The sequence below is a fragment of the Poecilia latipinna genome, unplaced genomic scaffold (genome assembly GCF_001443285.1).
Source record: "Poecilia latipinna isolate Pla-1442-1.1 unplaced genomic scaffold, P_latipinna-1.0 Scaffold324, whole genome shotgun sequence".
Classification (NCBI taxonomy): domain Eukaryota; kingdom Metazoa; phylum Chordata; class Actinopteri; order Cyprinodontiformes; family Poeciliidae; genus Poecilia; species Poecilia latipinna.
This window is the reverse complement of record NW_015112940.1, coordinates 168,835-190,245: the sequence shown is the minus strand read 5'-3', so window position 1 is coordinate 190,245 and position 21,411 is coordinate 168,835. Positions and strand designations below refer to the sequence as shown.

The 21,411-nt window shown below is 36.7% G+C and overlaps 1 protein-coding gene across 3 annotated transcripts in view; it reads right to left on the bottom strand.

The window, feature by feature from the left end:
* The window catches only part of opn7b (opsin 7, group member b), a 62,813-nt gene that overhangs the window by 16,675 nt on the left and 24,727 nt on the right, over positions 1-21,411 (bottom strand). The window contains exons 1-5 of one of the 3 annotated variants that reach the window (XM_015035114.1): positions 13,284-13,514; positions 11,368-11,488; positions 2,976-3,063; positions 2,725-2,887; positions 864-991 (exon numbers count right to left, since the gene is read on the bottom strand). In XM_015035114.1, the coding sequence (XP_014890600.1) occupies positions 864-991; positions 2,725-2,887; positions 2,976-3,063; positions 11,368-11,394 (406 nt within the window). In that variant the 5' untranslated portion in view covers positions 11,395-11,488; positions 13,284-13,514. Of the gene's footprint in view, positions 1-863; positions 992-2,724; positions 2,888-2,975; positions 3,064-11,367; positions 11,546-12,251; positions 12,374-13,283; positions 13,515-21,411 lie in introns of those variants that run through there. The other 2 variants (XM_015035113.1, XM_015035112.1) reach the window with 2 other exon arrangements.

The window sequence follows — 21,411 nt, the reverse complement described above, 5'->3', positions numbered from 1 at the left end:
CTCCATTAATATTTTTTCCTTTTTCTCCTTTTTAATAGTTTCATAAAAAAAAAAAAAAAAAAAAAAAAAACTGAATATCTAATAATAAAACATGATTTTGTCAATAAGTTAACTTATTTTACTCAAAATATTTTTGTTGAAATGAAACTCGCATAGGCTTGTAATGCACATATTAATGATTATCTCTTGTGAAACAAACCAATATATGCAACTAATAAAAATAATGTTTAATATTGAAATTCTATGGGCCACACAATAGGGGAAACTGCTGACTTGGCAGCTGTCTTGCAGTCGTCGACATCCTGCAACAGGAGGAAAAGCCACAAAGAGCATTGAAAACGAAGCCGTTCACAGAGTGCTCCATCTCACCAAATTAATGGAAAGCTGACTGGAAACAAAATCGGTAAAATTGTGTGCTCGAAACGCCTCACCTAAACCCTAAACAGAGACTGTAAAGTCTAAGTATTGTCAAGAGAAAGATTAAAGACAGAACACCCAACAAAGCAGATGAGCTGAGCTGTCCATGGACTTCTTGGCACTTCAGACTTAAAACAGAAGACAAACACTTATCTAATGACGTCATTTGTGTTGTTTTATTACCTTGTCCTCTTGCAGCAACATTTACCAGATGATAAGGATAAGCAAAGTTTCACTCAAAATGCAAAATAATTCTTATTATTTTCATTACAAACTTTTTTGCCCAAAATTATAATCAAAACTTCTGATGTCTGTTAATTTTATTTGTTCTATTCGATCATTTCCATCTTTAAAGCATACTGGTGATCACGCTTTATATTGTGTTTCTGTGATTATGGTTGGTTTTGCATGGAATAGTAAACGGTATAAAAAAATGCTTTGGTTACCGTAGTTTGGACAGCAGACCTTGAGCCAACAAACACATGAGAGCACCGTGAGATTGGACAGACTGCACAGGCCAAACAAAACACCACAAAAGGCATAGACAGTGCAGGTTGTCAGGTTAAATAACCACCTGAAAAGAAAGAAAAGCAGAAAAGAGCACATGTCACTGAGTAACATCTTGGCTAAACAAATATTTATATGCAAACTCTCTCTGGAAACATTTACAGACAAGAGGGAGGCAATAAATTTAATGCCTTTCTACTGGTCATGTGTGTCGCTGTCTGGTCACACTCCTGGCAGACAGTGACACACGTTGACTCAACGCTGGTCGCTTTGACACCTTACATCCATAGATCCTCAGAAGATCAGACGAAGATATTGGAGAAGGTCAACCGGCTGAAGTGGGAAATATATGGATAACAAAAATTGCAATTCTTGTGACATTTTTATTTATTTATTTATTTTTTTATGCTCAACACAACTGTGTTGTGAATCTATAAGTTGGTGCCATTATATCAAACAGGTCTTGTGGCTGGCCGTTTCAAACACTTAGAAGGCTCTTGGAGCACCTTGGCAGCTAGTTTTGGTTTTACTGTTGAATTACAACTGCAATAAAAATGATGGCAAATTAATTTCATTTGATCAATTTGCAAAACGATGTCTTTCACTGAACATAAAAATTGAATTACTTTCCAGTACTGGTTAATACCAATGAAGATTTCCATCTGCTGAAAAAGTTCAAATCTACAATTTTTTTCTGCAGTTTATGAAATTAAGATAGTTCTATTGATACCTATGGATGCAAGAGGAAAAAAAAAAATCGACCTCTAAACTGGAATCAGGCTGTTTGAATTGTGATAATCACACATGGAAAATGTCTAAAACCACCAACTCTGACAATGGATTAATATGTACATGAATAGACGGAAAGATGGATAGATGCTAAGGGTCAAATAGTGATGGCTCATTGGTGTTGGAGTTGTTTTATCATTTGGATTCTGTTTTGATCGTTTGTTTACTTCTTTTAATCCTGCCTTATTAGTTCATTTCTTTGCATAAGTTTGTTTATTTTCGCTTTTTGCTTTGAATTTTGTTCTCTGACAAAAAATTGTATTTTCCCATGATTTTAACTCCCAGTTCAAGTTCTCTGTTTTAAAACAACCTTCCTTCAGCTGGCAATTCTTCCTTGTCACCTGGCTCTCACCGCCTGCACTCTTCTTCAACTTTTTTTCCCTTTTGCCTCTACAGTAATTAGTTATTCTGGAGTGTGGAACCTGTCCAGGGTATTCCCGCCCAATGACCGATGGAGATAGGCACCAGCCCTCCCCCCTGAGACCCAGCAGGGATAAGCGCATAAAGATAATGGATGGAGAGCTCTTCTGTGTGGTTATTCACGTTCACCACTTCCTCTGTATTTTAGCTCGTCGTTTTACTTTGTTCTTCATTGTTTCTAATCACTGCTTTTGAAATGAATGAAACAAAATAGGGTTCCCGAATCCCAGAGCTCAATCCTATTGAAATGTGTATACTCTTCTAAAAAGCTTGGTCGGCTCTAGGAAGCTGATATATTTAAACAAATACTGTTTCTGAGCAATAATTAATCCAGAAGACTGATGATAACTACGTAGAAATGTTGTTAGTGATAAATGTTGTTGGTAAGTTTAAATTGGTGCACTCAATTATTCATTTAAAATATATTTAAAAAAAATCATTGACATTTGATCAAATCACCCCAAACTGCATCATTATGAATCCAAAATAACATAACATTCATTTTTATAAGTACATGCTCATTTCTTAACACCAGCCTGATTTAATGTACTGAAAAAAATCTCATTGGTTTGCACCTCAAAGGTCACTCACATGTGAGCATAGGCTGAAGGAATGGCCAGTGGAAACAGAGTTATAGTCATGGTCAAGTCACTGATGGCCAGATTGACGACAAAGAACTCTGCCGGCTTCAGAGACGATTTCTTTCTAAAGGCCACAAAGAGCAGGATCCCATTCCCCAGTACGGACAACACACCTGGAAGACAGAGAGGTAAAATAAGAGGGAAAGTAGCATTTTGACCTTCATTATGTTTACTAAAAGGTGAGGAGTCTAATCGAGTTACCAAATATGGTGTAGAGTGTTCCCATGACGAAGTCATTGTCTTTTGATATTCTGGACATGAACAGAAAAATTTCGGAGGCATTTCCCATCTTGAGCGAAAGAAATAAGAAACAGAATAGAAGAAATTACAGTAAGTAAAAATCTACAACAGTATTAAGTTCAAGAGGTTCTGAAAACTAAGCCGATTTGTTTGCCACAACTGACATACAGCTGGTAAAAAAAAAAAAAAAGGTTTGAATGCATCAAAATGTTTCTAAGTAAATATATTTCCAATTTCTATATCAATATAAAAAAATAACACCAGATGTCAATGACAATCCAAGTAATCTAAAAATACAAATAAATCCAAACATGACTAAAATACTAAATTCTGTCATTCGTGCTGCTACGTGCTAAACAATATAAGCTAATTTAGTATTAACTTCTCCATACCCAAGTAGAGTGCATAAAGGGAAAAAAGCCATCATAAAATATCTGACTGTTGCAAAACATAGTAATGACATTGGTTGTAGATATATTTCTAAACTTCCCAACCCAACAAGAAACCTTTTGCAAGATTTTTGATAAAAGTCAAAAGTAACATCAAAATAATTTGTTCAAAAGCCAAGAAGCAAATTTTAGGCAGCTTCAGAAAAACCTGGACACAGCAGTTGCACCTTTCCCCTTGAAAATAGTCAGCAATGCACTCAACCATAATGGCCTCAATGCACACTCAAAAGTAAATGTTGTAGAAAAAGTCTATTGAAGCTTGTACAAAATTTTCTGCAGGGTAGTTGGATAAGCCAGTGAAATACTGCGAGAATAAAGTCTCGTCAAATGAGTCCAAAGATAAACTTCTTGCAAACGCCATGATTGGAGGAAGAAATGTTCTGCACATCATCCCTAAAGCACTGTGGCACTAGCAAAGTTTGCAGGTTGGAATATGGTGTGGGTTGTCCTACAGGATATGGAACTGGCAGACTTCATACTTAAAGAGAGGATGACAATCTTTAAAGTGTTTACATAGTTTACAGTCACACACCAATAGATAAATCTTGTCGTGACATATCTCACTTGGTTATACTTAACATTGGACACTTCTCAGACCTATTCTGTTTTTATCATCTTGACAAGTCATTGTCCCACCAAACTAAGAAAGAAACGGGAGACGAAATGAAATGCCATCCTTCACTTCAACATCAGTGTCGGCTCAGAAACCTGTGAGGGATTTGCATACCCAGCATGACCTGCTGCATGACCCACTGCTAATACGGAATTCGTTGTGAACAAGACAAGGTGTTGAGGCAATCTTTCTATTTTTTTTTTCCTTTGGAGGGAGAAAATGTATTCATAGCATTTCTATTTATCCAAAGATTTTTACCTGTATTTACATATTAAAGGAAAAGAGACACATTAAATCACCTGGGGGTTAAACAGGAGCAGCTTTTGGATAAATCGGAATCTCCACACAGAGTGTGTCTAAGCTTCAAACACGACAAGAGTTAGTGTGGATCTTCAATTATGACTTTATGTGGTCTCTACGTAGCTCTGACACAGACACAAATGGGTTTATGTAAAAGGAAACCAATACGGCGTGTATCCTGTTTGGGGCTTTATCGTCATGACTGCATCTGTTTTCCTCTGAACTACAGCTGACTGTGAGACTCTGTAAGACTCTGGGCCATCCTGGCACCACTCTTCAAATATCTCACAAGAAAAGCATCTTGTGATGTTATCGTACAACTGCCTTTTAGGTTTTTAATGTGTTTCCTCTGATGCCAGGTCTGGTGACTCTAAAGAAAACAGATGGGACGTGATGGGGCTTTACGAAGACCAGAATGGAGTTCACCAACACATGACTACAGAGAGACGAGTTTCAGATGTGGACATTGACATCACTTATTTAGTAATAAAATGAACAGCATCCAAAAGCATGTGGGAACTTTATCAGCATGTAGAAAATTTGCCTCATGAATTTTACTGTGTACTATATTGACAGCAGGCAAAATTACATGTGAAAAGTTGGCAGTTGAGTAAATACTTAAAAGTTTATATGCAGGAATACCAGCATGCAAGTTACTTTAAAATTATTCATAAACAATTATACTTCCAGTCACCAAGTTCTGGCAAAGGTACTAACAAATCCACAATATTTTTGAGTCATATCAAGAAATATAGTAAAAGCTGCAACACAGGAAACACCCATAAAATATAAATTAGAATCTTGTTGAAACAAAGGGTAACAATAATAACTATGCACATGCATTTCTGTAATATCTGGTAAATATTGTGATTATAATTCACCCAGCCTTTTATTTTTTATTCTTTTAAGTGCTGTGCAGAATTTGTAACAGTTTTTTTTGTAATACAAAATAAATATTGTTCCTTTTATGTACATACATACATACATACATACATACATACATACATACATACATACATACATAAGATGATATTCTTTACTGCCTCATCACTGTTGGACTGAAAAATACATTGATATACTGTCATTTACAGGACTTGTTTCATTGCCAATGCCATATATGATCATCACAGATTTTCAGGGTCCCAAACCAGAAAACTAATATTTACAGCCCCATCCTGGTCTTTATATTCAACTAGTGCTGTCAACTCATTAAAAACAAATAATCAGATTAGTCACATTTAAGCTGGGGGGCTTTTCTGCATTGAGCTTGCATGCATGGATTCCCTTTGGATACTCTGGCTTCCTCCCTCTGTCCAATAACGTGAATGTTAGGGTAATTGGTCTCTACATTGCCCTAAGGAATGAATTTGTGTGCATAGTTGCTTGTCTAAGTTTTCTCCTGCCATAATCTTTCCACTGATGTCCATCAAAGGTCTCTACCTCTGTGCCGTAGATAGAGACCAGCCTGCCCATGACCCTGTAAGGATTTTGTCAGCGTGGAAAAGGGACGGATGACTACCAACACCATATAAGCAGAGATGTGTACGTGCTTTTATTTACTCCTTAACTGACAGTAATGCATGTACTCTTCTGCTCTCACTTTGCTAGTTTGATACAGAAAACAATTGGAAACTACGACTTTAAATAATTTATCTGCCATCTTGTGTGACTGTTGACCACATCCCCTCACGCACCCTCTACTTCCCTCTGCAGTGTCAGCGGTGCAAAGGGCATGACTGGATTAACAGTTTGAGAGGATGAAGTCTAGAGAGAGACATTTTGAATAAGTGAGGTGGAGCAGTGAGGCAGGGCTCAAGAGAAGCAAAGAACCCAGGCTCATGCTGATTTGTTCAAGAGGGGAAAAGTGGCACAAAGAGAGGCTGAAAGTCATAAAGTGCCTGTCAGCCCGGTGCTGAACTGTGGAATTGAGGGTAATCATCGGAGAGGACACCAGTGACAACTTAAGCCTTGCTGTCATATGAATGGAACCTAGGGCAAGGGGCAATATTGCAGAGAGAAGTTGAAGGAGATAGGGATGTTGTAAAAATCATTTGAGGCTGTAACAAATAGAAGAAGACTAGTGAGGGATGAGACAAATCCCATAACTGAAACTGTCAGAAGCATAGAATTGAAGGCAGAATGATGAAGATTACCCGCAAGGAAAATGGGACAGAGGAACAATAAAGCTGAACTGAAAGCATCCAACCAGTGCACACAGATGAGTGTGAACACCCTAAAGACAGCAAAGCCATTGTGGAAATCAAAAACAAGGGTGATTTTCCCACTGAATACATTTGGAAAACAGCAATATTTCAAGACCCCCTGGGTATGAGTTTACACCCACTTTTCAATTTACAGATCCCAAGTTCAAACATAGCAGTTGGCAAGTTGGTAAAAACAGCCAGGCTGAGTAAAACAATGTCTGAGCTGCATTCTGTTTCTTCACAAGAATCATCTTCACAGCATGGTTTGTTCATTAAACTGTGTCATAATTAGATGATGTACTTTAAGCTCAAAGCGCTCAAAGAAGAATCTCAACTCAAGTTCTTTACAAAATGTAGCTAATGAGCGAAACAGTCTCCTTGACATCATGGTCATGACAGAAAAGTCGCTCTGCAAACAAGTATCTTCAATGTTATGTGAATGTTAGAAAGTGAGTTTATTTTCCCTGTTAAGAGTTATCATCTCAGCTACAGATCTTTTTTCACAAGTACAGGGTTTTTATCAACTATATAAATCTCTAAGGATGACAAGATCTTCATAGATATATTGGAAAAGTAAAAGTATGGATAAGAGAAGAAACTGTTATCGAAGGAGCACCTGGTTTTATTTCTGCAAAACTCAGTTATAATCGCTGTCAACTTCAATTTGGCAGCTCAAATCTGTTAATAGTTAAAGATTAAGGTTTGTTTTTAACTACATGCTTACACAAACATGGGTGATAGTCAACTAAAGAACTGGGATCTGAGCTTCAAAACAGAAATGGTGGCTGATAGAAGTAGCTTCAGGTTCAGTTTGGGATTCTTATCATCACCATGCTGGTTTAACTTGCACCTGGATCTGTCAGCATGGTAGAAAATGCTGACAGTTCTTAACTGATCAATTATCTGAGAAAGATGTTAACAGTGCATGACCAGCTTGCACTTCTGTTCCCCACTATATCTTTGTGAGAGATGCCTCAGCACAATTGACAGTTGTGTATCTAAAACAAAGATTGATTCTCTGAAGTTTCTCACTCCTAGATTTTAAAGATTACAGTCTCTGAAACTTTCTCTGATACCAAGTCTCTAAACCTAACACTCTGTGTTTAGCATGACTGTGCACACTCCTTGATTCACTTCCGATGTAATTTTGATTTTCATTGTTAAGTTTTGTTAAAGTGTGATCTCTCAAAGAAAGTTTTGAAATGTCGAACCTAGGCAAGGACTGGATAAGTGTATTCAATCTTTGCTTAGGTAGTTCATAAATCATTGTACATTATGATTTTTTTTTTCACCTGACTTCCTATCAGTTGCTGAGGTGATCAAGAAATGACCAAAACATGAGTGAAAAATGACATGAAATGAAAGCCTTTACTGACTGAAGCAGCACAGGAAAATTCAGAATGAAACTCCAAATCACATTGTTCTGCTTCAGTTCAATGACAATAAATGAAAGTTTTTTCAATTTACACACCTTTTTTTTTATTAAAATGAAACTTATCTTGATTTATTGATTTAGATATCACTATGTTTGCTATTCACTACTGCTGTTCAGAAGTTCTATTAAAATACTAATGCCTCTGTGACTAAATGCAGATCATTCATTGCAGTCATTTTTCATTCAGCTGTCATATGTCATCTTCAATTTAAAATCCTAATTTATCACTGTGTGCCTGCTTTTATGCAATTTTCATCATCATTATTCTTCAGAAGCAATCTCTCAATTTGCAGTCAGCATATTGTAGAAGCCGTTAAGTGAGCAGATGCATATTTGAGGAGTGTATATGTGTTGCCTGAAGGAAAGATATGAGTTGTAATTTCCATTTATATTACAAAGCATTTAGACCTTTAACCATTTTTAACCACTGATCTATGAAAACATATTTATTCATAACTTTTGTCTTCTCGGTATGATCAGAGGACAGTCAAGCAGGTCATCTGCAACTACGGCACACGTAGAACCGAACCTGTCTTCTGGCAAAAGGTGCAACAGTTCCTGCACAAAAGTTCACAAAGGCAAAATTTGCAAATATGAAGTTATCAAAAAGCCTGACCTAGTGAGGTAGAATCATAGCTAAATTATAGTTTTAAAGATAATTTTGTGTTAACCTCACAGATTTAAATGTAATCACCTAAATTTGGCCTGTAATCATCATAAACCATGACTGGTGTGACCCCACTGTGATTTTTGATTATGACGCTGAGCAGCTGCATACATTATTAGCTGAAAGAAGAAAAACGAACAAGCTATGAACAGTTACTAATCTATCTGCAGCAGGTAACTTTCTACCAATCTTCATTTTGTATGAATCCAGATTAGTGATTCCTGAAAGCTAAAGCTAATAACTAGTCCATACGGGGAAAGGACCATAGCATCTTTCTACCATCTTCAAGTTATTTTATGAGCCATTACAGTGTTGTCAGGTTTGCATTGGGAGATTTATTTACCCAGAACTGATGATTATTTTCATGTTAAATGGAGGCAGGAGAATCAACATTGATTTTCTTGTGTGAAACACTTCCTTAAAACAAATATTAAGGCTTTATGCTAAATGAAGAGAGCAAGAGAATCACCCAATGAAGGTAAAATATTACCTGCTGTCAAAATTTCAACAGAAATGCAGTAAAAAAAAAAAATTCAAGCTACACTCCTGTAAGATCAAGTGACGCATTCTGGACATAATTTTGAACAGAAATTTACCTAACTAAATTATTCATTGAACTAATCACTGCAGTTACAGACACATGTATGATCAGTTTTCTTTACATTTTTAGAGAACATAATATTATGGATGGATTTGCATTCTCTGACGTGATCGCTTTTTGCACAGTTTTAATTTGGCCTGCGAGTCATGAAAAGATTGTAGGTCACGTCCTATCTAAAGGTCATGGAGTACTTCCATTCTGATCCTCTTCTTTCCAATAAAAATAGGATTTGTCAATAAGTAGGACAGGATTATACCATATTCCAGAGGTCGTGTTCAGGGGTCAAAACTGAGAAGCTTTGAAGTCATCCTTCAGTCTAGTCTCGGGAACACAGACAGTGACCAGCAGGAAGACAGACAGACAGACAGACAGACAGACAGACAGGGGGAAAATGGGGCACAAATGAATGTTAGAGTGAACTACAGGGGACCTGGTCTGCGGGGCGTCATCACAGTGTGAAGAGTCATGGGTGTCATTCACCCGTCTCTGCTAATGCATGTCATGAATAACCAAGAAAGAGTTTGTATGAAAATCCCTCTAAAGGTCATTGTATCATAAAAAAATGTATTCAAATAAAGAGCGATTTATTATAGAGTACAACTCGTAATACCTGAAAGGAATTGATTCTAGATGGCGCAGCATGGAAACTGAACTTTAAAATCTGTTAGCAAATAAATGACCCCGTTGTTTCAGAATGCACTGCTGATACTGCATGTCAATGTATCAGCACAGCCGTTGCCTCTTTTCTCTTTACTATGCTTCTGACTTTGCATTGGCCCACTCTTCTTTATCAATTAAATGGAGAAGTTAACATTTTCCCTCAGAGATTATTTAAGTATGTCATGCTAATAAAAAATTTAGAATGCTGCTAATTTTATGTTTGTTTTAAGTAGTTAAAAACTTCCTTTATTCTTTCTGTCTTTCTCAAGGTAAAGGGACTCTGGTGCCCTTTCTGTTTATCTGTACAACTTTAACAGAATTAAACATCCTGACTGAGAGCTCTGAGTTGTTTAGTAATCTGTCCTTGTACTTAATAATTTCCCAAAACAGGAAACAATTAAAAAGACAAATACAGAAAAAAAATACAAAAAGACATGCTTGTAAAATGAATACAAAACCTCTCACTTTTAATAAACCTTGTTTAAAATCACCTCACCGCAACCCGGGAAGCAGGAAAAAGCATCTATTTGCAGAATGGACAGAAACTAAACACATTCCATCTACAACATCAGTACTTACGTCTGTAAAAATACAAAGAAAAATATGTATTCTTTTCAAAGACAAAGCAAATACTAATCTTTGGGAGCATTGTTTGACTGTAACATACCACAGTAAACTCACACACAGAACAGGATTTCAATTTTCAAAGCTCTATGCAAAATCTCAGAATAGCTTGTTTTGTCCTCATGTAGCCTTTGGCTCATCAACTGATCTGTGCATTTGAGATCCAGCTTGAAGCTTCATCCCACGGCAGCTTAGCCATAATTTAAAGAAAAACTTTCCTCTTCCTGTGCCGCAGCTGACTTCTGAATGTAATCCAAGTGGTGAAACAGAGCTGCACCATCTATTGAATTGATAATCGCATAGTAAATGCAAAATTGCTGTGACAAAAGACTTAATTTGGATTATTTGGTAAGTCATATTAATTCAAGAACAATGCATTAACATAGATAGACTCATCACTCTTGATGCTCACATCTCATATTCACTAAATTGGCACTTTTTTATCAGGTTCACCTGCTCAATCATCAATACTAATTGCAAATCAGCCAGTTACATTGAAGCAACTACATGCACTTATGCAATGACACGTAGTCAAGATGACTTGCTGAAGTTCAGACTGAGTATCGGAACTTTTAGAAGTGACATGGATGATGGTATCAAGTGGGCTGCTACTCCAAATAAGCTAATGCGCAAAATAGGGCAGATTGGTTTGAGAAGTTAGAAAGTCAACAACTCCTCAAACATCCACTAGTTACAAACAAATTATGCAGATTGCCATCGCTGAAGGATCTTACAGCAGATGTAAGACCACTGTCAGCTTTATAAACAACAATGGGTATAATTTAAATGCTTCTACCTACCTGAGTGGTGTTGTTGACCATGTCCATTCCTTTATGACCACAGTGAACCCATTTTCAGATGGCTGCTTCCGGCAGGACAGTGAGCCATTTCTCAACGTTCATATAATTTCAAGCTGGTTTCCTGAACAGATAAATGAATTCACTGTTCTGCAACGGCCTCCGGAGTCCAACTGGGCACCTTTAGAAAGTGATGAAACAGGGGATGCACATCATGAATGTAGAATCAAAAGTTTGACGCAGCTGCAGGATTCTATCATGTCAACATGAAACAAAACATCTGAAGCGTATTTTCAACAATTTCATGAATCCATGCTGTGAGGAATTATGTCAGGTCTCAAGGCAAAAAGGGATCTAACACCTTACTAATAGGGTTTTGTTTTAATAGTTCTGCCACTGCTTGAAGTAATGGCAGAATTCAACCCTTCCTTGTTTTGCCTGATTACAATCTTTGCTTTCTTGTTTGCAAGACCAGCTATGTGTCTTTAGTCATCTTCATTGTCTTTAAAAACACCACGTTTCAGCCTCTGCACTCTGTCAGATTCTTAAACTGCTTTCACAGTTAATTATTCAAGAAAGTTTAGCTTTGTTCAGCTGTGACATAAAGTGTGTCCCTAGATATTGGATGACTAGACCTCACTTCTGTCGGTGCTATACACCAGTGTGTCTCTTGGCCAGGTGTCTTTCGAAAAAGACATATCCCAGGGGTTTTTGAGGTAAAATAATGGTTATATAAGTAAATTCAAAATAAATGTTGCACCAAGATTTAACAAAATAGCTGTAAAGTGATGATGTTGGTGGCTGAGATATTAGTTCTTATGTGGAATGACAGGATTATCACACAAACTATGACATCCATCCATCCATCCATCCATCCATTTTCTTACACCCTTGACCCTAGTGGGGTCGCGAGGGGTGCCGGTGCCTATCTCCAGTGAGACATTAAGTTCAAGAGGCGGGGTTCACCCTGGACAGGTCGCCGGTCCATTGCAGAAACTATGACATGACATAGGCTAACTATGACAAGCTGGGAGCAGGAGACACAGGTGAGGTTAATACATGGGATAATCAGGGGAACAAGAGACAGCTGGGACCAATCAGGGGCTAGACATGATAGCACTAATCAACACACAAAACCCCACATCCTCACAATGTTGTTTTACCAACAAAAATATATCACCTGCAATCAAAAGATATTAATCTTTTTGCCCCATATAATTCATGGAGTTGAAACCACAGATGCACATACACAAGTTAAACAATGACTTAAATGTGTTTTGGTCCAACATGGGCAAATTAACCCCAGAGCAAAACCCAAAGACCTTGTGAAGATGCTGGCTAATGCTAGTAATACAGTTTCACTATTCACAGTGAAGCATGTCCGATACTGACCTGGTCTGAAAGCCACTCAGCGATGAGGGACTGAAAAAGCAGCCAGAACTTTGGCAAACAATTGTGAGAAACTTAGTCAACTATTACATTTGAAAGGCAATGCTACCAAATACTGGAGAAATGCCTGTCATGTGATTTTCAAGACATTGAAGTAAATCACTGACATTTATGTCATTATTGAAGCATTTAGCAAATAAAAATATTTGTGGTAAATTTAAATTATCTAATACGAGAGAAGTTTGGACTTATATCTTCAAATTGTGAGAAAATTTCTTTTTATAAAAACTTCTGGTTTCAACTGTAAATGCTGATGCATACATTCCTTCACTGTTCTTGAGCAACGTGCCTCAGATGTTATGCAGAAAGTCAGAGGCACAGAGTTGTTGAGAAAGTAATTTAAAATCTGAAAGGTGCCCTATGCTGGAACAACTTGAAAAACACAGCAGGGGAGTTAGACTCTCAAAATGTTAGTACGAAGGATATTATTACTTGCAGTGACAGTCACAGGCAGGTTTTTTTTCACTCACCACAAAGCCAGAACATTTCAGCACTTGTGTTTTCAGTGTCTGTTGTACGTCACATTTCACTCTTGTTACAAATCACCTCTTAGAAGGTCACTTCATCAACAACATTCCCATTTCTCAGAACGCCTGCATTGTGTTTTTTTTTTTTTTTTTTCCATTCTTGGTATCAGAGTTACAGCTTTTTGGATTTTTAGTGAACAAGTTGATATAACAAAGTAAAATTGAAAATGTTTTTAAGAGTCATCTCATGTCTTCAGCTTTCATTTACTTGTTCTCTCCTTGGGGCTTTCATTCAGCTAGTCCCCAGTTTCAGTCTACTTTACATTATATCGTTTGTAAATCTTTACTTTTGTAGCTAAATAGACTTTGCACATACCTGTGTTCATCCAACTTTATTAGATTTGCACAAATTAAATTTACATAACAAAGGCAAAGCTAACATTTGTTTATGAAGATCCCACGGGAGAGAGTCGTCTCGATCACCATAAAAAAAAAAAAACTCTCAGAGCTCGTCCTCACCCATCCGTGGGGGAGAAACGGCTCTGGAGTCCCTGACCCCAGGACTCTGGTTCCTGTCTTGACGGCAGTCTTCTGTCAGGAATTGTGTTGGTTGTTGCTGACAGGAACCAAGAGGCTTTCTCCTTTTCATCATCTTGTTTTTAATCTTCATTTTGTCAAGTATTACAAGACAGACTCACCGGATGACACTGATGCAATAAAGTCAGACTTAAGCAGAGCACCCATAAAAAACACACAGACGCAAACTCAGACCAAGCCCAGACGAGACTGCTGCACAAAACCTGCAACTCGTCAATCCTAAATAACTCAAAAACGGGTGTAGCAAATCACTAATTAGTGGACAACGAGGAACAAAGGAAAATCAACAAAGGAAAATTGGCAGTACACAAATGACAAACGCTTGGAACCTAGAAATAAACCCATACTAGACAGGTAACACAAAATAAAACACAAAAACCCCACACAAAACATTATGACAGGCATGGCATACCGTAGATTTATTTAAACCTAGAGACTCGACTTGACTTAACTTGACAAGACATGAGCGATCACCAAATAACACACTATACGCACAAGAATCCCTCACCAGACAAAGGCAATACTCGAACTTAAATATTATGCAAGACGGGTGAGGGGAGTACATGATCAGGAAACAAGTGAAAAACATGAGCTAAACTAACAGGAAGTACAAATACCTATCATACATTGAGCTGGAGAACTAACTATTGTGCAAACAAGAAATCAAACCTGATATGTGAAAGATAACAGAACCTATGGAACATGATGGAGGTCTGGTAAGTAAGCCTCCGCAGAAGTGGCCAAAAAATGATTGCCAAATATCCACAATCACTGTAAGAGAAGGTGATGTGGTGGGGCCAGATTATTACTCACTGGTCAATCAGTTACAAACTCGAATTGAAAATGTGAAACAGTCACCAGCACCAAAAATAAGGCAGCGGAAAAAGGTGTCTGATGAAGATGACACAGTCCCACTTGAACAAAATGCAGCTGTTCAGGCTGTTTAAAGTAGGACATGAATTTCATAGCAGTAATTAAGACAACAGAAACTAAAGAGGAGAAGAAACTCCAAACAAAGATACTCGGTGAAGATCAGATGAGGTAAAAATAAAAATCTTACGAAGTGTACATACTACTCCCAAAGAAAAGACATAAACCAAGGAACAGATTTGCAAACCATGGTAAAAGGAGCGGTGACTTACCAGAGTAGCTCTAATAGAGACTTTTTTTTACCACTTTTGAAAACAAGGGAAAACGACTTATGGACTTTTTAAGAACCATCTCTGCACACAAGTCCAAACGGTTCTTCAAACTGTTATAAAAACTGAACATTCAGAGAGAACAGGAGCAAGGCTGCTCAGAAAAATTGAAAGATATGGTTCTTCTTCTTTCTCACTTCAATGAAAAAGAGGAGACTCTTGCAACATTGTATGTGGTAAGTAAATATTAATTTTCAGTGAATGAATTTAAGAAAGACATTTGACATAAAATGCACTGTTTAAAGTTTGTATAAGACTTTAAATAATAAGGACTATTAATTGTTCTCTACATTATTCCTTTTTTGCAGGAACCTCCTGTTATGCCTCAAACAGGTTCATGCTTAGCATAGACTGCAAGGTTGTCAATGGCTGAATCCCAACCATCACCTCCATCACTATATGTATGATGTTAGGAAGCTATTACTGTTTCAATATCCATTATCCCATTCCTGTAGCGCCCACACTTGAATTACTTCAGAGGTAAAGACTTTTTGTTTTTATTTCCTCATTTAGATGAAGTCTTATTCTTATGCAGATTTTCGCCAGGTATCAACAGCTACTTTTTTGTCTTCTTTGTGAGAGGCTGTTCTTTTAGTTAACTCAAACAAGAGGGGAAAACTGACTTGGATTATATAAAATTATGCAGTTATTTGATTTAGATGCTTATTGCTCCTGTCTGCACGTAGGCATAGTTTTGGGTCTCTAAAGGTACTTATCCCTTGTGCGTGCGAAGACTGAGGTGGCAAACGTAGAGGACTGTGGCAAATGATACAAGTTTTACGTGTGTGGGGTCGGTTGGACCCCATTTCTAGACAAAAGGGTTAAGCCAAAATGTATTTAACAGCTATAAATCCTACAATTACTTAAAGTGTAAAACATAAATAAATCATGATCAACCTTTAATTGTTTTTCAAAGCCTTTCTAGCTCTGCCTCTTTTAGAAATTCAGTCAGTATCCTATCTGAATGATGACGTTATGTTGATATTCTGTGCCTTGTTAGGGTCAGGCTTTTGATTGATTGATTCAGTCAAGGATGTGATACTGTAGTAGTAAACATGACTTAAAATGTCCTTAGTAAGTTAATCCATCATAAACCATTAACAAAAGTCTACTTGGAGTAACTTTTAACAAAGGTGGGTATTTCCAGCATTTAAATGAATTTATGATTCATTTAATCATCCACATAATTGGTTTAAAATATATTTAAATCAGTTGTGTTGGAACAGAAACACATCTATAACATGTAGGACACCAGATGCCCCCAGGCTAATGATTGTTCAGCTCTGTTTAATAGGCTTTTGTTGAAGCTGAGGGTTTCAGGGATGACAGCAGGGGCCAAATCTTTAGTTGTGGTTGAGTCAACTGACTTCCCTGGTGTAGCTACACTGTGCTTTTGTTTAAGAGTCTTTGATGTTGAATGCTTTAAGGGTAGTCTATTTGTACTCTGCCAGAGGAACTTTGTACAATCAAAAAGTCCCCATTTATTTTGATAAAACAGGTAAAATATAGAAGTATAATAACATGCTGCTGATGGATTAGGCTATGCTTAGGAAATGGAGGGCATTATCCATGGCTTTTCTACAGGATTGGTGTTTCAAGTTGGGATCTCTGTAGTTAATTGCCTGCTGTTATTTGGATTTTAAAACATTACAACCACAAACTAAAATGTTTTTATTGGCATAAAATCATAGTTAGTTTTTTTGTTTTGTTTGTTTTTTTCAGATAGGGAGTCACTCACTTCAGCAATACTTTAGAAGTACATAGGGATACATGTATTTTTTTTCTTACAAAATACTGAATATAATTACATGGCTATAAAGATCACACCCATCTGCAGCTGCAGCACTGAAAGAATATATTTTTCTACATTATTGTCTTCTTAGAAGATCCAACTTTGCACATCTAAAACCCATCATGACACACTTCATCAAACCTTGAAGACCTCTTGCTGCCTTATATAACACTAACAGAGCACTTCACTCTTAGTGAGCAGAGATATTTTTTGACTCGCCATAGTTTCCAGTGTTCATTAGTGAGGTTTTTATTCCACAGTTTGGGTTATTATAGCATAAATTCTTTTCCTCTTCTTGGTAGCCTGATGACCCAGCATTAAAAGTAAAATGGATGTCTTTTTCAATAAAGCTTACAGCTGGCTTAGACAATGAATCATCCTTTAATTACGTCGCTATAGGTCCAGGCTCTTCGGGGAGTTTCTATGATGCACTGAGCACCACATATATACTCTAATCTTTTTCTATCATTTCATATTTATGTCATTGTTGAATAATGCTTTAAAAATAAGTTAGAAAAATATGCACTGTATAGTCTCTGTACTTTGAGCTAATATTGCCTCATTTTTCGACTTTTCTGTCTTGCTGAGTCTTTACCTCAAGCAGTCTAGCTTAGTGGCAGCTAAGGAAACTTTCTCCTCTCCTCAGTTGCTTAATCATAACACATTAAATGTTCCACTAAATGTTACAAAGGTTTTGGTTCTTCTATAAAGAATAAAAGTCCTAAGATAGCAATTAGGTGAACTGACCCTTAAAAAAAATTACATGTACTGATTAGACATTACGTTGCAGCATATTTTATCCTATTTCTTGTCACTAATATAAACTGAATCATTCATAATTAAATCAGATAACTTAGTAAAGGAGCAAATTAAATAGATTATCTGAAGAACAGAAGAGTCTCTGATGCCTCTTTTAGCCTTACTGAAACCTAAATGGTATTTACTGTTAAATCAACCAGCCTGACTTGTTGCAGCAACAGAAAGATAAAGATCCACTTACAAAGATACACATTTGGCATTAAAGAAGTTACAAATAGTGGCCATCTGCATCAGCACTGTTTGCTGGGGGTCTGATTTGAACCAGTCATGAAATTGTGTTGGAGCCACAAATAATAAAAAAAAATAAAATCCAAAGGCTGTAAAAAGCCACTTGGCAGTACTTCTCTCGTGAAGGAGCTGGTAAAGAAACAAAGGTTTTCTTTTTTGTCAGTTTCCGAAGCAAACAACAAAAAGCCATTTTCAGGAGCAGACTTTTCTCTTTTTTTAAGTCAAGATTGTGGGAAAGGCTGACTGCTGGACAATAAATTACTTCCAGTAGGGCTGTTCACTTCCAGGAATCATGAGCCTCATATTTAATAACATCCTAATTCCTTCTCCACCACTAACACTTGAGGAAAGAGTGGCTGCTGCATGAGTGTTTCTCAATAGAAGGAAAAAAAATTCAAAGAAAGAAACTGCAACGTTTTAGATTTTTGTACCATTGTGGTTACCCGTAACATTTACACTTCTTTGTCTCAGGCTAAATGTATCAATTCCAGTTGGTGAAACTCAGGAAGTGCCTTTAGCTTGGTCACAACTCCCAGTTCAGGAAAGAAACTAGATTGAAAACTAGGTTTGAGTAGAGACAAACTTTCACTCATTTTATGTCAATGTCTCATCTTTTGCCCTCCTTTCCTCTGTAGCCACTAGGCAGCTTCAGAGCCTCCCATTGTCCACTATAAAATCTAAGCCACAAAATGATTGGAAGCAAATTTCCCTTAGACGACAGCTGGTCATTATTTATTTATTTATTTATTTATTTATTTATTTATTTATTTATTTATTTATTTATTTTGTACTTTTATTTAAATACATGTTTAAATAAATAATTTTAATTAAACAAATAATTGATTGTAAATTCCAGCATAATGAACACTGAAGACGTGTAAAACTTGAATTACTTTTAATTCTGTCATTGTTGCTCCATAAGTCTTTGCATTGAGTTATCTTTTTCTGCCAACTGTTTTGAAACAGTTTTGACTTCATCAATAAATTAAAAACAAAATCGGAACAGACCATTTCAGCAAAGTGTTACAACAAAATCACTATTTTGTATTACATCTCTCCAAAAAGTCACAAGACTGCAACAGAGAATGTGTGACAGCTTGAACAAACGTATTTTTCAACTCTGAAAGCCATTAGACTTGTTTAAGGTCATCTGGTGAATGTAAAAGCCAGCACTTTAGCGTGACATTAAATATGCTGTGCCCATCCAGCTGTGGAGATGCATTTAACACACTGTTAATGCAGCAAAGGCCAAATTCTAGAATCCCCATATCTATCTGTCCATCCTTCCATTCATATTTTAAGAAAAATAACAATGCAAAAATAAACCCCTTAACTTCTTAATACCTACAGGCCACATCCTCACATCCTGCTGGAATCCCATTTAATCTGATCCATGACGATCAGTTTAAATACATCTGCAAAAAGAGAAAGATGCAGAAATACACCGTGACATCTGTCAATCCACAAAGCCTGTGCAGCGCTGATTATCATCAGCGACACATTTTTCTGCCCCATTATAAAACCACTTTGTATCACCAAAAACAGACACAACACTTAAGAAAATGCTGCTTCAGAAAACTATAGTTGGAATCCACACAAGAAACCAAGATAACGTGCAATTCTAGCAAATGCACTACAGTCAAGGATTTCCAGTCAAATGACTGGTCTGGTCAATAATCTGTTCTGTCTGCAGTATTAGAAGAAGAAGCTGTCTGTCACTCAGATTTGTCTGAAGGCAGACTGAAAAGTAACTTCTCTCCTCTGAATGCATTCGGAACAGGAAAAAGGCTACATATACAAACTAATTCATATGTGCAGATTTTTTCTTTGTCTCTTTTTCGGTCTTTTGTTTGACTTCTTTTTTTCTCTCTCTTTCAGTTTGCTCCTCTATACTTACATGCACAACAAATTGACTTTAGAGTCTGATTATCGCCATTATCGAATTGATATTATAGTCATGGTTTAAAAGTCAAAAATATCAAATAGGAACACAGGGAGATGAGATGTAACCCTGGATTTTGTCACTTTGCTCCTGAAGAAAATTATCCAAAGAAAATTGCCTCACCTCCACAATTTTAATTATAGACAGCCCTATTTTAAATGATCGCCTAAACTGAAGGAATTAAAACCAAGAATTTAACATAAGAGAGCACATTCTGTATCTTTAAACACGTGAATTAAAATACAGCATAAATAACCACATAAATAAAGTTATTCAGCATATTAAACCTAGTCCACAACTTGTGGTAAACACCTTATCCGTCACTAAACTTTCACTCTTCTCCTGAAAATATAAATAGTGTATTTGTCACTTTGAATTATGAGATAGAGGACAGTTTATTCAAAATAAAACAAAAACTTCAGATGTTTTTTTTATTTAGTTAGTTTTTATGAAACATCTCTAAAATGAAGGATGGCATTTGTAGAATAAAAATGAATGAACACAAGTCCTAAAAAAAAAAAAAAACACAAACAAGTTAACTCACTGAGTGGATCCAGAAAGAGCTTATAACTGCAGGCGGAGCCGGGGGTCCTGTCATCTGGTTAAATGGCAAAAAGTGAACAATTCTGATCAAGGCTTTGTTCTAATCTCACAGAGCACACAACAAATTAACCATTTGGCCAGCCGCTCTGCACGAGGATGTCATCAAAAGGGAATAAACACAAAGCAAACAATGGTGGTGTTGTTCCTCTTCTCACTGTGAACTGCTGAACTGACCATTGCTACAGGAAACAAAACACACTGATCACATAAAGGTTGTCTAGCAAGACAGTATTGTGTAAGACCAACCATAATGAGCCAGTTGTTCCTCTAAGCCAGTCAGCAAGTAAAGCTTTTAAATGTCCATCTGGGAAAATTATTTTTTTCATATCGTTGTTAGTACCTGTGCTTGACATGATGAGAAGCAGCTGGCTCTCTGGACCAGAAATCACTGATATGAACCAGTTCCAGTCTGAATCACTGGAAGATGATTTATCTGCTATCTTTCATCTAAATATTTTCCTTTTCTGTCATTCTTTGAACATGTAAGAACAAACAATAAAAAATTAGCATTTTTCTCATGCCTAGCTCTAGGTTGTTTTTTTTTAATCTTTTTATGCACGCATTTTGTAGTTTCGCTCTATAATTTCTCTGTAACAATGCTCTTCTTTTGCCAAATTATTCTTTTTGTTCTGTAAAGCTCTTTGTAATTCCGTTCACACATATCAGCTCTCTTGTGTTTTATAGCAATAAAGCTTGCAAAAAAATATATTCTTAATTATTTCATTCTTCCTTCATAAAACAAGCATTTTGTAAATTTTCTCTTGAAACTCATTACAGAACATGCAAGCCACACTTTGTTTTCCTGTTTTCATTTGTACTTAAATTCAAATCCTTATATTAACATTTTTGACCTGCGTGTATCTGGGAAAGTTCAGGATTCTAACAACAAAAAAACTAACGAGCAACAGAGTTGCTGCAGCATGCCCCCCCCCCCCACCCCGCCCTCCCCCC